The sequence below is a fragment of the Poecilia reticulata genome, chromosome 18 (genome assembly GCF_904066995.2).
Source record: "Poecilia reticulata chromosome 18, P_reticulata-male-v2, whole genome shotgun sequence".
Lineage (NCBI taxonomy): Eukaryota > Metazoa > Chordata > Actinopteri > Cyprinodontiformes > Poeciliidae > Poecilia > Poecilia reticulata.
In genome coordinates this window covers 23,410,081-23,428,383 of record NC_088847.1, presented here as the reverse complement: position 1 = coordinate 23,428,383, position 18,303 = coordinate 23,410,081, and the positions used below count along the sequence as shown (strand labels likewise).

Genomic DNA, 18,303 nt, shown 5'->3' with positions numbered 1-18,303 from the left:
TGAAATGTCCCACTTTCCAGGTGGAGAACGAGTTTCGGCAGGAGTACGAGGAGCTTTCCCAGCAGTGCAAGCGATTCGCCAAAGACCTCCTGGATCAGGCCAGAAGTTCCCGCGAGCTGGAGACCATCCTGAACCACAGAGACAACGACCAGAGCGAGGAGCTGGACCCCAGGCAGTGCCACGACTTGGCCAAGCTCAAGCTCGCCATCAAGTACCACCAGAAGGAGGTAGGGACCCATCGGAGCCAAAGTGCTTTGTGTTTCCATGTCTGGAGGGGCTGCTGCTTCACCGCTAGGCCTGATCTTTTGCCTGTTTTGTTGTTAAATACTGCAGCGGAGTAATGGACGGAGCTAGCGGTTGTGTTTTTGCATAATTAGCCTTCATTTCCAGGCTGGACGTTAAATGTCAGTGTTTACGTTCTTCTCTTATGTGGTGCCCTGATGGCTGTGATGCCGGTTTTATGGCCCCACTGTGCAGTTTTCCGTTGAGTAGCTTTAATGAACTAAATGTTACATTTCTCATCTAATTTGTTCCAACTGGATAGCAAATTGTTTTTAAATGTCAGTTCAGTGGCCATATTGTAAGATGAAAGTAAGTGAGCAGTTATCCACCCGGCGTCTGACCTTCTCACTTTATTCACCGAAGACATCAGACGAGATGAACAGGCTTTAAATGAAGAATACCAGTTTTAGCAAAACAATAATAAACTTTTAAACTGAAAACTGCAGCTTTATAGCAGTCGATGTAAATGCTGGACTAGTTTTGGAGCCCTAAATGTAAAATCTATTGCTTTCTTTAAAAAAAACAAAAAAACACTTTTCCTCTGGTTTTTAAAGGGATGCTATATCACAGGTTTGGTATTTTTGGATCGGTTTTGCGTTTTATGCTGCCGTCTTGGTCAGGTCACTCTTAGAAAAGACGTTTTTAATCTGACAGTGAATTTTCTGGTTAAATGAAGGACACACATATTTAGAATAAGTTTTCTATTGCTTTCATGCATACAGTCATTAAGGATAAGTCTATACCAGCATGGTACTTAGCATAAGCTAATGCTAAAGCGCTACAGCAGCATGGTATTTAGCAGAAGCTAATGCTAAAGCGCTATAGCAGCATGGTATTTAGCAGAAGCTAATGCTAAAGCGCTATACCAACATGGTATTTAGCAGAAGCTAATGCTAAAGCGCTATACCAACATGGCATTTAGCATAAGCTAATGCTAAGGCGCTATGCCAACATAGTATTTAGTGTAAGCTAATGCTAAAGCGCCATACCAACATAGTATTTAGCAGAAGCTAAGGCGCTATACCAACATAGTATTTAGTGTAAGCTAATGCTAAAGCGCTATACCAACATAGTATTTTGCAGAAGCTAATGCTAAAGCGCTATACCAGCATGGTACTTAGCATAAGATAATGCTAAAGCGCCATAGCAGCATGGTATTTAGCAGAAGCTAATGCTAAAGTGGTATGCAAACATATTTAGCAGAAGCTAATGCTAAGGCACTATACTATCATGGTATTTAGCAGAAGTATAGTTGAAGTTAGTTGCAGTAGAAACTAGACCAAACATATTTGGTGAGATTTTGTGTTTTTTAGTTTGTAATGCCAAACGAGAGCTGGTTGTCCCGTTGCTCATTTTCTCTTTTATCTGGACAAAGGTTAAGGGCTCAAAGATTGAAGACGTTTCCTCCAAAAGAAAAGTTATGGTCTGATGAAACCAAGATTCATTTGACGAAACGGAAGCAATCACTATATTGTTTTAAAAACCTTTGTGATATTATTCACAGAAACGGTTTTTAATTGTTGCCAATAAACCAATTAGCACAAAATATTTCCCAAATACCAAAAACATGTTGGAACCTTTTGTCGTTTTCATTCATCAATTCTCTCTACTTGTTAAAAATGGGAATCAAACAGGAAAACCATTGAAGCTTAATGGGACCTGCTGCGTTTTTCAGTACATTTTCCTTAGGAAGCAGAGCCACTCACTGGCCTGTTCAGGAGAATCAAATGAAACGGTGAGCAAAGAGGGATGGAGAGGAATAATGAGCAGGATACAAAACCAGCAAACACAAAAGCTGAGACTTTATGGGACAGAAAGAGTAAAATGAGGAAGCAGATGAATCCAGTGAGGTGGAGACATGATGTGACGGAGCTGGTGAACAGAGCAGAGTTGGAAACGAACCCCAAGGCGATCCGTGTCTCTGCTCTTCCATCTCCATGCCGGCTCCCTGCTGCTTCCAGCTCTCTGCAGCAGACGGATCCTGACAGACAGATGAAAGCCGGAGCGAGAGGCGGAGAACGGGGAATGACGGGGACAAATCTGGGATGGACTCGAAGGGAAAGCATCAAATCTAGAGTTTTCCTTCCCAGGAGCAGATGGTGAAGGGCTGACGAGCAGAAAATGGAGGTCTTCCTCCATAAATGTTAGAAAATATATGATCAGGAAATACAGCTTTCAGTATAATCTGAACTCCAGATTATACTCAGTTCCTTACGTTTTGAGCTTAATCCGTAGATTAAGATCTCAACCCTTTAAAAAGGGTTGAGATGTACACTGCAAAAACACTCAATCCTACAGAGTATTTTTATGTCTAGTTTCTACCACAAATATCTTAATACACTTGAAATGCAGCAAACATGCAACACTTTAATGAATCAAAGCAGAACAGATTAGTTTGTAAAACATCTTTGATTGGATTTTTCTCTTTTGTCCATCATGAATAAATATACTGAATACGTGATTTGAACTGCTTCTTTCTCGGTCAGCACTCTGCTGGCCTCTAATGGGACTGATACTGGCGTCCCATTATGACCCAGTTAATGGCAGCCTGAGCTTTAGTTGTTCCAGGATTCTTCTTTAAGCAAACGTGACTTTTATAAACAGAATAAAGGCACAAAAATTTACAAAATGTAGCAATAATGAGTCTGTTTTGACTAGTTTAAATATTCTAGATGGATGGATGGGCTCTAAAGAGGCAGTATTATGTGTTTCCCAGACACATAAATCTGTTTTCTTTCACAATTACATTGTTATAAAAATGCTATAAATATCAAATATAACTTTGTAATTTGGCACCTGTAAATTTGGTCTCTGTCTCTTTAAGAAGCTTGTTCAATATTCCACTAATATTCCATTTCCAGTCATTCTTCGGACTGTTGAACTGATAAGTAGTTTGTGTGATGAGCTCAGTGGAGGAGTAGCTCCACCGGGTGTTTGCTGATGGCTGCTGCCGCTAGTCTGGAGGAGCTGAGTGGAGGAGGGTTGTTTGAGGAATCTTAAATCCTGCATGAAAGAATCGATTCAACTCTCCAGAACAACCTTAAAACATGATATGAAGCTTAAAAAAGTTGATTTTTAGGTTAAACAGGGGCTGAAACTAACTTCAGTATGATGATTTTATTTTTAACAAGATGATAAAATCAAAATTTCTTTAACCAAATGATTGGAAAATGTATGAAAATGTGAGTTTGGAAAAGCAGACGTTGGATTACGTAAAGGTAATTCTGCAAACTTCTTCCATGACTATTAATGAACTGCAGGACTCGTCCCATAAACTACAAACGCTGCAGCTGAACTGCATTGATTTACGTTTACAGTAACAAAACGCTGATTTCTAACTTGCGCTGGAAGATTTGAACGTTCTGTGGCGTCGCTGCAGCAGACTGCAGGTAATCTGCAGGTAATCTGCAGCGAGGAGGCTTCAGCAGGCGGTGATTTAATTTAATCAGAGCCGTGCTGCCATGAAGTCCAGTTCGCAGAAACTCTGAGGGAGTCGATGAGCAGTCTGCCTTCCTGCTGCTTCTGTTCTGCAGGCGAACGACGCGCCTCGCTGCAAGGCAGGATTAGCTGCGCATCCCGGCTCTTTGTGCAAGAAGCTCTCAGACAGCTCAGAGTCTGACTTCTTTAAAAACATTCGGCGGTATCCTCGATTCAGAGCTGTAAATAAGAAATGCTTTCAGATTCTGCGGAGAGGAGAGGTTGGGAGATACAGAGAGGGCGGCTGTCAGCGGCTAATAAGGCATTAGAGGACGGAGAGAGCAGGAGGGAGCCGCTGACGAAACTGCTGTGAAATATTTGAGAGGGGAAGAGCTGGGGGTTCATATCTGAAAACGGAAATGTGTCAAAAACTGACTGAAAATGTCAGTTTCTTTTTGCTCGTTATGAGTCGGACTGCTAAAACGATTCTTAACGAGCACAAAACTGTGTGACAGACTAAATGTTTCTAATCAATTAAAGGAAATAAGCGACAGCAGGCTGCGAAAAGATCTCCCAAGTCGGAGACGAGTGATGTATTTTGGGAGAAGTTGCAGAGAAGAGACGAGTGTCACGGAGGAAATGGGTCCGGGGAGCATAACGCTGCATCATTAACTGTCCCATTACTGTTCTGCTGCCCTCTGTTGTTTTTTAATTGAGGGAATGAAACGGTTCAATAAAACGGTTTCCTGCAAAAGTTTTCAGACGTCCAGAACTTTAATGATGAACGGTTTTCAGACCTTTTCACAAATAAATATCTAGAGTCTGGGGTGTGTTTGTGGACGAACTGAAAAAGCCTTTCCTGGACGTCTAACCAGTGGAGATGCATCTTTTAGAAAAGCGTCGCCGAAGCATAATGCAGTCGAACGTTAGCTTCCCTCTGCTCACAGCGAAGAGAGTTACACTTTTAGTGAGAGCTAATATTCACACAACCCAATCCTGGTTTCATTTTTGTCCCAGGAAGTAAACTTAACATTAAAATCTGCTCAGGTTTCCATTTCAGAATGAATTATTGAGTTTATGAGGAGGAGTCAGCACAGTAAATATCGATACATTCCCTAAATTTGATCCATTTGCTAATTTAGTAAAAGCCCAGTAAAGTCTTTGGAATGCTTTTAGTGTAAAGATAAAAAAGTGCAAACATTTCTGCACATTGCTGTCCTGAAAGTTCAACTCTAAGAGGTTCTGGGCTACATTTGCATCTGAATGCGAAGGAAATCCGATTTACTTCACGGCAGTCTGAACGGCCCAATTCTGATGTTTTCAACCCCATAAATAAATCCGATCTGCGCCGCGTCCACATGTGGAGCTAAACATCAGATACGTGTCCAAAAGCGTCGGGTTTTATCCGACTTCAGCGTCAATTATGTAAAACGTGCGTCAAAATTCTGCACCAGAAATCAGTAAATCAGGAGATAAACATGACAGAAATCTGAGTCAGTGAAGTGAATCGCATCACAATCCCACCGCTTGACTTTGTAAAGTTACAGTGTAAAGTTTACAGTGCAAACTTTGCAAAGTTTACACTGTTTACACTGTAAAACATCTGATCTGCATTTAGTTGGATCTACTGTCTTCTACTCTTTAAGTCAAATAAATTCATCAAGTTTTAGATTTTCAACCTAAATGTTTGAGTTTGTGAAAGATAAACTTACTTTCTATTAATTAGAATAACATAAGTTTTTAGGTTTGCACTTAAAAAACTGAAGGAAGAAAAAAGGAGTGGGAACTATTTCCCAGAATGCTTAGCGGCATGTTTCTGTATCCTGAGATGGAAGTGCGTCACGTTGATCTGATTCGTGTTTATTTTAATGTTCTGCATATTTTTGAGCAGAATTCATTGTAGTATTGAATTTAATTTATTATCGGATCAGAAATTTTGCTCATGCCACTTAAAACAAGAATTTAAATGATTCAAAAGTGAAATAAATATTTAGTCTTATTGGTATAGTGAGTGAGAATAGTCGAGAGATGTGGCTCTTTAACTTTATTTCTTGCATATTGTGAAATATTTGGTTTAAATTGCAGCATTAAGTTAAAACTCACAATTCAAGATTAATGAACTCTAAAAACAACTTCTCTCTTGTTGTTGAATCAACTTCATAAACTTTCATTTCTGAGTTAAAACCAAAACAATTTTCTTGTCTACTTTATTTGCATTTTTAAGGCAGCAGGTGGATTTTCATTTTCAAGTTAAACCAACTTCTAATGTTTTACAGTGTGCTGTCAGCAGGTAAATGTAAAAACTGTGAGAGGAAAACGTAACAGGAACTCCATTCTCTCATGTTGGTTTATTTATTAAGGGTCAGCTCTAGTCTCTGCTATTAGAGATTATTCTTCCAAACATTATAATAAAAATCCTTTAAAAACATTAAAAAAAGACACAAAATTAAACACAACATTCAAATCAGCTGCTTGAAAACGCAGACAAACTGTTTCTACACTGGTGAGTGAAACCAGCTGAAACTGGGACAGCTGATGGTTTCACATGCTTCGTCATCAGTCTGCACATTTATATGATTATCCCTAAAAGCCTGGCGTTGTTAATGTGACACACACACACACACACACACACACACACACACACACACACGGAGCTAAAGGGACGGCACAAACAGGAGAGTAACGTGAAACGGGAGCGCTGGGAACGACGGGAAGCTGAAGACGGAGAGCAGAATGAGGCTGCTCCATGTGAAGGGCTTATGTAAGCAAGTGTACTGACGCCGTTCGTCTCCGGAGACCGCCGCAGATCCTCCATGCGCACACAAACACTAATTATCTAGACTGAGGACACACACTCACACCGGCGAGAAGTCAAACGTCGTGGCGTTGTTGATCCTGTTGGAGCAGGTTCCCATCAAACAGTCCATCTGAATTGGCTTTGAAAAGAGACATCTGTTTATTAAAACGGTCAATAATTGGCATTAAATGATCTCTGAATGAATTATTCTCGCAGGAAACCATTTTATTGTCCTTAAATCAGTTTGTAGAAACCAGTTTTCTGTTTCGTCTCACACTTTTTCAACTTCCATGCATTAATTTGCTGAACATGAACACAAAGTGGTGCACAAACGTGAGCTGGAAGGAAAATAATACAGAATTTTAATTATGTATTTGCAAATTAAAATCTGACAAACGGCTCCTTTTACTCTGATGACCCCAAATAAAAACCAGATGTTGCCTAATTAGCAAACACAGCACCCGTTTGATTAGAGCGGCAGCTAATGATTACCTTAGTAATCAATTATCCTGTTGATTATTTGGACGATTAGTCAAATAAAACATTTGGCAATTTCTGCAGATTATTTAACCACTACAACATTAGGTAAAAAGATCCAATAAGTAAGAAAATAAACATTTTATTGCCTAAAAAATCCAATAAAATAACATTCCTTTAGTTTATTCTTCCTCACTTGTACATTGATCAATTTATGTATTAATCGATTATTAATTTGATAACAAAGACGCTTCACAGGAGAAAAAGAAAAGAGAACTTCCTTCCACCTGACCTGATAGGTTCAGTAATTAACCAATTAATTCAGTCCCACTAATTAAACGCCAATAAATATATTTAAATAAAAAATAAGTTACAACTCTGTTTACATTCCTGCTGGTATTTATTTGAAGATCTCAGTTTTATTTTCGTAAATAACAGAGTTTGTTGTTTTTAATTGCATTTTTATTTCTTTTAATCGTCCAACTCAGTGATCAATTACTTTGATTATGTAACGGAAACCCAAATCAGTGACAAAGCTTTGAAATTAAACGCTGGACGTTGACGGATCCAGGACTGAAAGCACCGTTTTCTCCATCTGGTTCCGTCCGGGTCCGTCCATTTCTATCCGGTTCCGTCCGGTTCTATCCGGTTCCGTCCGGTTCCGTCTGGTTCCGTCCGGTTCCGTCCGGTTCCGTCCGGTTCCGTCCGGTTCTATCCGGTTCCGTCTGGTTCCGTCCGGTTCCGTCTGGGTCCGTCTGGTTCTGTCCGGTTTCGTCCGGGTCCGTCTGGTTCCGGCTGTTTGGTCGTAAATCTGAGTGTTTCTGTGCTGCAGTGTGAGACCGATCAGCGTTCTCCAGAGGGATCGATGCAAATTACATCTTCAATAAACTATCCATGACTCTCCGCGATCAATACATGCGGCTCCACACACACACGCACACACACACACACACACACACACACACACACAGCTCTGCATTCCTGTCGCTGCCTCTTTAAATAATTTCCTCTTTCTTTGCTTTTCTTGCATCTTTTCCTCTTTTTCTCATTAAAGTTTTTCCTTTGACTCGGCAGTTTCCAGAGTTTCTTAGTAACTAGTTACATTTATTCGGTTACATTTACTTCAGGAGCTTTTTGGGGAAAAAAAATTACTTTTAGGAGTATTTTTACTACGCTGTACTTTTTACTTGAGTAATTTTATTATGAGGTATTTCTACTCTTACTTGACTAAAATGTCTGTATTTTCTACCCACTAAATGAAAAACAAACATGTTTTAACCAGAAAGTCACCAGACACAGACTCACACCTGCAGGTTTTATTAAAGTTTCTTAAGTTTTTTATTGAAAGAAACTGATTTGGAAACATTTTCTTGATATTTTTTTTGCTACTTATATGAACATTTTTGTCATTTTTGTCCTTAAAATACCAAAATTTCCACTTAACTTTATATTTTGATCCATGTGATTATGTAATTTTTAAATATTAAATGGATGATAATTTGATCAGTTTCTCTTTTTTACTCTTAGTTGATTCATTTCTTGAATAAAAATCTGTAGCATTAGCGCTTCTCTTTCTTCTGCGCCATCTTTGTCCACCTGCACCAGTTTCTACTCGACGTCTAAATCGCTTCGCACATGCCGCTGCTTACCCATAATGCCGAGGGCCGAATAAAGCGTCTGACTGGCTGTTTGACTCACAGGAAGTAATGAAGTACGTCCAGCTGGCTGGCAGGAAGGTGTAGGAAAGAGGCCGATACTCTTCGCAACACCTCTGCAGAGCTTTGTGGGGCCGCTCCGGATTAATGGGAAGACAAGTGTGAAAAGAGAAGAACAACAGGGGAGGGCTGGAGTGTGTGTGTGTGTGTGTGTGTGTGTGTGTGTGTGTGTGTGTGTGTGTGTGTGTGTGTGTGTGTGTGTGTGTGTGTGTGTGTGTGTGTGTGTGTGTGTGTGTGTGTGTGTGTGTGTGTGTGTGTGCGTGTGGGCTGCTGTGCTCGTTTCTATGTAGGTGTGTGCTGTTTATGTGGATAGTTTGCTCAAATAAAAGCTTTTTGTCGTTTTGAGTCTCGGTCCGGTTCAGTCTGAGTAAAAAGGTGCAAAAACAGAAAAATACTAAATCTGCCTGCAGAATCTCTCTGTTCTTTGATTTTACATATGAGGACATTAAAATGAGCACAAATAAATAAAATTATACATATTCCATACTGTCTCTGTTTAAGCAAGCTGTGAGGGAAACACAAGTAGACATGCAACTAACAATTAGATCATTTGAAGCAAAGGAAGCGAAAACACTCAGACCCACAGGCTGGTGTGTTGATTAGTTTTTGGATTAACTGATTAATAATTGGAAAACTAAGCATAATTAATAGCTTTGTACAGACTTTGAATCAGATGAAGCTAAAACTACGAGAATATTTGGGTGGAACGTATTCAGACACATTTTTATTTATATATTTTATACAGTTTTGGCTCAATTGCTGCTCTGAATATGTTGCTTTTTTTTATTAGTATTTTTCTGAGTCTGTACACTCTAGTTAGCGATTAATCAATTACTAAATTGATGATTAATCTGGATTAAGCCGATTAATTTAATAAAACAAATTTTTTCTCAGTTTAATTTCTCCTAGTCGCTCTTCCATGTGGATTCACACTTAAATAGTTGCAGCAAGTTGGAGAAAAAGCCAGAGAAACGGGATGAAATCATTGCTGATAAACCAATACATCAAACTGTTTACACTGCTTACTGCAGGGTTTTGTTGTTAATTGTTTTGTGTGTGTTTGTGTGTGTGTGTGTGTGTGTGTGTGTGGTAATCCATCTTGGAAGAAAGAGAAGAAAACTTGGAGTTTCTCCAAAGCAGCCCAGATGCACCTACTTTCCTCCTCTGTTTGCTGGAGGAAAACAATGCAGAAGCTAATGCTAACGCTAATGCTGGTGCAGGGAAACCTGAGCAGATCAGCACAGCAAAGGCAACACTGTGCTTTACTGTAAACATGGGACATTACATTATTAACAAATGAAATGTTAATATTTATTAACACAGGACTAAAATGGTAAGCTTTAGCTAGATCTCTAAATTGTTGTCTGATGCTTAAACGCTGAAAAAAGCTAAAGGTTTGCACCAACATGATGTCATCAGACTTGCAGGATGTTTGAAAACCGTCTCAACAAATTCAGGAAGGACTTCTTTAAAAACATCGACAGCCTTTCAGTCAAAACTCTCGGGCATTTCCTGGATCCGGCTGCTCGCCCCGTTACACTAACTGCTGCAGGAAAAGGACGTGATGCAAGGAAACCTGCCGGGAAAAGAAAAGAGTAATTTTCACGTGTTTGTCGGTTCATTTCTGGAGACAAAAAACTGAGAGAAATGAAGAAATAAAATGTCAGCAACGGCTGAACTGGACACACGAAGAAGCAACGGAAACAGGACAGCAGAAGAGCTGAAGTTTGTTTGACAGTTTGACAAATGACAGCAATCAAAAAGAGATGTTGGGGGAAGAAATTAATCACAGACTGGAACCAGATGGAGGTTTTATTAAGACGCAGCAGACATGAGATGGAGAGGGGAAACACCCAAACCAGAAACGGATCAAAGTTTACGACTGTTTCTACAGCAATAAAAACGATTAAGCAAGAGATTTAATATGTTTCTGTGGTTTTAGAGGATTTCAGACAGACTTGTTAGTTATAAAAGATGGACACAGATATAAGGACACGTAATTATTAATGATGGGACTTTATGTAAATTAAGTCAATTTCAGGTTCCCTATTTAGTCACATTTTAATGAAATGTTCTGAACATTTTCTATTCAAAAACCTTTTGCTGCTAAATTATTGAATAAATAAACCTGTAAGCTCAACAACAGAGATATTGTCTTAATCTGATTTTTTTAATGTTATTTAACCATCAGTGCCAAATCCTGATCATTCATGAAACTTCTTTGAAGTAATATTTCTGTCTGTGCTGCTGCTACATGTTTAGCATTTAGATTATTTTAGTCTTGAAAAGTTTCGCTGACTCCTTTTAGCACCTTTTGGATACAACAATAGTCTTTTCCAGGTCCATCAGATTCAGTTTTAAATAAACATGAATCCCCTTTGGGCCAATAGAAGCAGCTTTATCATAAAATGCTAACGTTAGCGGATGTAGGTTGTGCGTCAGGTTTAGGGGCGTACCAGAAACGCACTGCAAAGGTTCCGGCTTGGGACTTTAGTGAAAAAAAAAAATAAAAGCAATTTATTGCGTTAAAATCTGTGTAATGAAGTAATTGAAAGTCCCAACTCTAGTAATTAAAGATGAAGCAAAAGCAGTGGTGCATTTTATAAGAAAAGTCTAAAGCAAAACAAAGTTTAATATTTCTCCCTAACCAGATGTTTAGAAGGAGTATGTAAAACAAAATATTCTGTAAATGGTCGAGACAAACGTGGACGTTTTTTAGACGCATCTGTCCTCTTGCGTTTGACATTAAACCAACACATCGTTTAAAAATAAACCCATCATAACAGTCAAACACGGTGGTGGGAGTGTGATGCTCTGGGACTGCTTTTCTGCTTCAGGACCTGAATGTCGGAACCACAAACCACAAATTCCTCTCTCTACCAGAAAACCCCGAAGCAGAACATCCAGACATCAGTTCATGACTTTAACTTTACTCCACTTCTGAGTGGCTCAGGCTAACAAAATAAAGAGTTTGGAGTGGCCTAGTCAAAGTCTGGACTTGTATTCAGTTGAGATTACCTTCAACAGGCCTGAAATGAAAACATTTCTGCAAAGACGAGCTGGTCAGAATGGTCAAAAACAGATTTCCTGCTAACCGCTAACAGCTAGCAGTAGCTGCTCAGTCAGTCAGTCATTGGGTTTTAATAAACCGTCCTGGTTCTGTGGCCACATGCCGGTCCAGCCCGTTTCTGTGCGTGTCTCTCTGTGGACACTGAATCATTTAAAAGTCTTTTTCTGTCCTCGGGGCCGGAGTTACCTGCAGTCTCGCTAAATTATACATTTAGAGCAGTCTCAATAATAAATAGATTGCGGGTCGTCATCCCGCCGGGGCCTGTTTGAGTACAAACACTGGCTTTATTGGGACCGGTAACGCTGTTTGGATCCCGGCCCGGTCCTAATGAGGCAGAACGAATCGTCCGAAACAAAAGCAAGTCGATGCAGCGTCCTAATAAGGTCGGCTGTAGCGAACCGTCGGCTGCAGCTGGATAAATACATCCACCTGCTTTTTTTGTTGCTTGTTTTATTCGTTGCTTTGTGAATTATTGCTTTAATTGATCCTTCAACATGTTACCACTCTGAGATTTACACACATCTACATGAGGACGTTCTGTTTTCCCTTCGCTGCTCCTCGAAGATCTCATCTAAAAGTCCGACCTTTGACCCTAGTCATAAATTTTAACCTTTAGAAACTCTTTGAAGTGACAGGAAAGCATTCGGTTGGAGGCAGACCGTCCTCGTTTTTATGTCCTTCGCCTCGCAGGAATCGCTCAGCAGCTGCACACACACGTTAGCTTTAGCTCTGTTTGGAAACGGCCTTTTTTTTTTTGCGAATTGTTTCATGAAGCTGCTGCAAATTGCACGCATGCACAAATCCACAGAAAGTGTCACTAATCTGATCAGCAGCCAAGCAGGAGAAAGTGGGACGCAGAAAGCTGCTGCCGGATTTTTTTTTTTTTCAACCTGTCTCCTCGCTTTCTGAATGCGGTTACGCAACGCGCTTTCTCCGCTTTTCTCTCTGTGTATCACCTCGTAGTGTGCGCTTCTGCTTTCTATTTCAGAGCAACACTGATGTATTTCAAGCGTTTTTCTCTCTTTGTGCCAGAATGGATGTAAACCTCTGTGAAAAGTTAAAATACAAAAGAAGCTCCCACAGATGCACTTTTCTTTTTTTTTTTTTTTGCTTTCTTTTTCTGTTTATTATTTCCAAACGGTGATGAGTTGATTCTTCTGCAGGTTCCTGAGAGGCTATTTTCAGCGCAGCGCGGTTTTAATCGTTTAAACTTCATGCCAGTGTGCTCCGTTGCTGCTTGAAATGAACCGAGCTGAGTAGGGGGAGTGGGTGTATGAAAAAGAACTGGCACCAGACAGATGAATAAAAGTTATGCAAAGAGGCGAATACAATGAGAGAGAGGACAAAACTGTAAAACAGTGGAGCAGGAAAACTGTTCACGAGAAGCTGCAAAAAATTATAAAAAACTAACAGAAAACTGTTGAACAAACCGTCCCTATGTTTAAAACATGGCAGTGGTAGCGTCATGCTGCGAGGTTTTGTTTCTCCTGCAGGAACAGAGAAGCTGGTCTGATTCGATGGAAACATGGAGCCAAGAAGCTGCAGAAGATTTAAGACCAAAACATGCAGCTGGAGCTGATTTAGATTAAAACCTGTTCGTGTATTAGAATTAGGGCTGCAGCGACACGATACACGATATTCTGCTCACGATACGATACATATTGCGATATTCAGCAAACAATACAATTCAATACACTTTTCCGATTTTCTGAAATATTTTTAGAGGGACAGAGTGATTTTTGGTGACATTTTGTGACTGTTATAGAGTTGGACTGAATTAATTTAACTGAAAACTGATTAAAAGCACCAACTACACAACACCTGGCTCTGGTTGGACACAGAGTTAAAGTCGACAGCTGGACAAAATGAATCAAAGAAGTTGTGAGAAAACATGTTTCTTTTAATTGAAACGGTACAAACTGTAGCTTACTTGCATCTGTAAAGTAAATAAAGTGCTCTGAATAGTTTGATACCTTTTTAACCTTGACACTCTAAGCCTGATGACCTAATCACTCTCCCAGCAAAGCAAGCAGTGACAGTTGGATGTTACGATACTTGCGGATGAATATCGATTTTTTTCTAGAAAAGAAAATATCGACATATATCGCAAAATCGATATTATTACACAGCCCTAATTAGAATGGCTTAGTCAAAGCCCAAACCTTTATCTAATAGAAAATAGCAGTTGCCATTCTGTAAAGTAGAAACGGCAAAGGTTTTGGTGTCTAGATCTGCAATAAAGATCACCACGTATTTCACATTAATATTTGAAATAAATGTTTGAAACTGTCATTTTTCATACACACAAATATTCATTATTCTTTTTTTTTTTAACACAGCAGATTGCTTTATTTTTTCTGCTGTAACGTGAACAGGTAGAAGCAGCATAAATACTTCTGTAAAACCCGGTGAACATGCGACTAAGAGGACAGAAACTCGAGTGTGAGCCCAGAAAGTGAATTAGCGTTAGCGTGACTTTGGGTAAGCTGATTGCTTTCTTTTAACATCGAGGGCAGATTACATCATGCTGTAGAGAAATTAAATTACCCAGCACTGCTGAGTGTATTTCTGAGATCACAGCAGAAATTGGCCTATTAATTGAATTAGCTGGGAAGCGGCTTTTTGGTAACGCAGTCGAAGAGGCTGAGGTTCAGGGCTTTTGCAGCAGGTTCGCTCGGCGTCCCTTCCTGCGACTTGCTTCCTTTTTTTGAGCCTGGATGTTTTCGGTGAGGGTCGCAGCAGGAGAAACGGGGCAACTCAAAACAAGTTCATTACTCTTTTTTTTTTGCACAAAATCATTTTTAGATGATGACATTTCAGCTGTTTTAGGGCGCCTCGTCACTTTAAATCCAAATAAGCTGCTTTTGGCCAACTCAACGTTTACGGTCCTGTGTGAAAACGGCTGCAAACAGAATCACCATTACACCACCGTGCATCTTTGAAAAGCTTTATTTTTTGCTGCAAGTAGTTTCTGGATGGCAAGTGAACAACCAAACTCTTCTCTCGTTCCGCTTTGGTTGCTAGGTGACGGCCTGGGCTGGCTGGGGTTGCTAGGTAACGGCGCAGCTTGACTCGACACTCGGGAGAATTTTGAAACGGTTCATTTTCCAGACAGCAGAAAACATGAAGTTATTCCCAGAAAACCGTTGGTTGTTTTTAGGCCCTTGTGCTGTTTTTAGAAGCAGCAGAAACACAAACGGAAGTACAGAAATATGCAAATGTGTGTTTTGCATAACAAGTTCCTGGTAGCAGAACATGCAAGCAGCTCAGAGCTGACTTTCCTGCTTACAGTATCAACTGAAACATCATTTTCTATGTTTTCATCATGGAAACAACTTTGAATTGTTGTTTCTTACAGAAAAGCTTTGCATTATGTGCCACAGAGCAGCCCGGATTATCATTTGCTCTTTTATAACCTTTTAAAGAATATTTTGCTTTTTAAAATTGGATGAAAACCATTTGTTGTACATTAAAGGACAACGCTGCAGTTGTTTAAATCTTTCTTATTGTCTCTGCTGCCTAAATACAGCAGGTAACACTGGAGATCATACTATAAATGTTTTAGAAGAACAACCTTTGGTACAAAACTTTCAGCAAGCGTGTTTTAAAGACAAGACCAGCGGCCATCTTAGACGCAACCCAAAATGATCCTCATATGTTTCTTGGTGCTTGTGCTGGAAGTGGCTCCTAAATAGCTGCTGTTTTCTAGTTTCTAGCCTCCAGTTTGCCCAGATTAGATGGAGCAGAAGCGAAGCTGTTAAATTTTACAGCCATTACAGTCATTTACAACACATGGCTGCCTCCTCACTAAGTGTGCTACGCTTGGCAAACTTTTAAAGCTGGCAGCAGTTTGAATATTTAAAGCGCCTGGACTGAGACCTCAACAGTCGACAGGGTGAGCCGGATGTGAGAGCTTTGAGTGAGAGTCTGACATTTGGGCTGATAATTCAGTTTGGTTCTGCAGACAAACGGAGAGCAAAGGACTGGTTCTGCGTTTTATCCCCTCTGGTAGCTGTGTTTACATTCTAGTACTCTGTGTGGCGGTAGCAGCGGTTCTTATTGTTTTATTAATGAAAACGGGACAATTCCCTGCAGTCTGCAGATCCATGTTGCCTCATTCAAAATGAAGGAGCGCGTGTTCGTGTGCGTGTTCGTGTGTGTGTTTTGTTGGATCCAGAAACGGCTCGGCTTTGTGTTTAACTGACTGGAAGATGACTCTTTTTAACCTCTAACAGTTCGTTTTTTTTTGCTTAAAATACTTCTTGGATCAGGGGATTTTAGTCTGCTCAGTCCTGCCTACTTTGAAAAGCAGAAGTAGAGCCTCGTGCACAACCATCAACAATGTAGCAAGTGGTTTCTGGATGGTTAGTCAACAGCTAAGCTTGTCGCAATAAACAATAAATCAATCAATCGCATGTTAAATTAACACCAGTTCTATAATTTCCATTTGCATGAATTTGTTGTTTTTCTCTTTTTCCCTCTTTCCATCAAAAACTGGATAACAAAAGTCTTGAATCTGGCGCTTCGGTTTCAACTAGACTATTTTGTTTACTCATTTTATTTGTTGTTTCTATTGTTTTTATTTATTTTGGATTTTTAAAATGTCTTCCAGTTCCAGTGTTAAATGTTCATTAGCGTTTTAAGTTTATTGACCTTTGAGAATTTGTTCTCGCATTATTAAGCCATTACCATTAAATTACTTGAAAATAGAAGTATTGCGATAAACAACACTTTTGTTTATCGCAATAACTTCTGGGTCAATTTATAGTCTATTAAAGTTTGTTATTGTGACAGGCTACAAAAGAACAAAACACAGCAGTCAGTGTAGTGCGGTAAAGCCAGCTGACCAAACATGCTGGAGTTCCTCTGTGGTTGCTAGGTAACAAATTGAACTCGGCTGGGGTTGCCAGGCAATTGTGAAATGCGACTCAACAACTGGGAGGTTTTTGTGACACAGTTTGTTTTCCAGACATCAAAAAACATGGAAGTTATTGCCAGAAAAATGTCTGGATGTTTTTGTTTTTATTGTTATTTTTAAGTGCCTGTGTTGTTTTTGTAAGCAGTAGAAACTAGGGCTGAAATGATTCCTCGAGTGATTCAAGTACCTCGATTATTAAAATTCATCGAGGAAAATTGACCTGCCTCGAAGCTTCGTTAATTTATGTTTTATCATTTAGCGCACCGTGTTTCAGCTGGAACATTATTTGCGTTGCGCGGAGCTCTGACTTCCGCCTCTGAGTTGTTGACGGAAGCTACGTGTTAGCGGCATAACGTCCAATCTTCAAGTTCGGCCCGCGGGGATTTTACTGATTGGTGATAATTCCGGGTTTTCATCGTTTTTGTGGGACCAATAAACATCCTTAAAATAACCGGCGCGATGCCGGGAGTTTGGCAGCCTTTCTGCTCCGGAGCTGCTGGTTGAACGGCGGGAAGAAGCTGAGGAGGATTTATACAGGTGAGCGGAGAGACTGAACACGGCGGGCGGCTGAGGGTTGATGCTTACAGGGTAAGAGCAGCTTTACGGACGAACCGCACAATAAACTTATATCATCCCGGTCTGAACAAACGGGAGGCGGAACATGGCTGGTAGATGAGTTTCTGAACAGAGGAGCCGTAAATATCCCGTATTGCTCCCCCGGTCTACAAAAAAGTAACTGGTAGGGAAGCTCAAATGTGGAAAAAATATACTGATGTTGATATCCGATAGCAACACTGGTGTTATGGAAGATTTACCAATATTTTATTTCATAATTGTTTTTATCCGATTACTCGATTAATCGTAAGAAAAATCTATAGATTACTCGATTACTAAAATAATCGTTTACAACAGCCCTAGTAGAAACATATGCAGAATTTTAACTTTTTGCATAATAGTTTCCCTTTATGTTCCCGACATGAGTGCTTTACAGTCGACTCATGTAAAACACTCTGAATTGCCTTGTTACTGAAAATGTGCTCTATAAATAAAATTACCTTTAAAGTGAAGCGAAACTAAAATACAGGCAGCCACTCGTGTTTCTTTGTGTTTTATGGTGGTGAAGCGGTTCCTGCATTCTTCCATAACTTTCCTCTCACCCCTTGAAGCCTCTTTGCGTTCCTCCCGTCTTTGCGTTGCCGCGTTCGACCCGGTCCAGTGTAAACAGTCTCGTGTTCCAGCAGCTCTCGGCTCAGCAGCCGCTACCTGTCCGTGGGCGAACGCGGAGCTGCAGTCCTTGTGTAGCGCCTGCCCTGCCCGGTGTCACGTAACCTGCAGAAGCTGCAGCGGCGGAAATGCAAATTATGTAAAGCCCCATTCATGCTGCTGCGCTGAGCGCGGCGGCGCTTCTCTCCAGCAGGTTATCATGAGTCATCAGAGCTCCACCGGTCCAGCTGTGAGCAGCTCAATAAACGGGAATTTAGGACCAACTTTTCCACTTGGACAGTTTCCCAGTGTGCACCTCGTCCCTGGAGGATCCACCAGATAACTGTTTGCATTCATTAATGATTAGGAAGAGAAGGACGTTTTTTTTTGTGTGTGTGTGTGCCTTTGCTGCTGCAGTTTATAG

General features: G+C 40.3%; 1 protein-coding gene across 2 annotated transcripts in view; it reads left to right on the top strand.

Moving 5' to 3' along the window:
- The window catches only part of trpc5a (transient receptor potential cation channel, subfamily C, member 5a), a 131,345-nt gene that overhangs the window by 66,592 nt on the left and 46,450 nt on the right, over positions 1-18,303 (top strand). For both annotated transcript variants that reach the window (XM_081598915.1, XM_081598916.1), the window contains exon 8: positions 21-227. In XM_081598915.1, the coding sequence (XP_081455041.1) occupies positions 21-227 (207 nt within the window). The remainder of the gene's footprint in view (positions 1-20; positions 228-18,303) is intronic.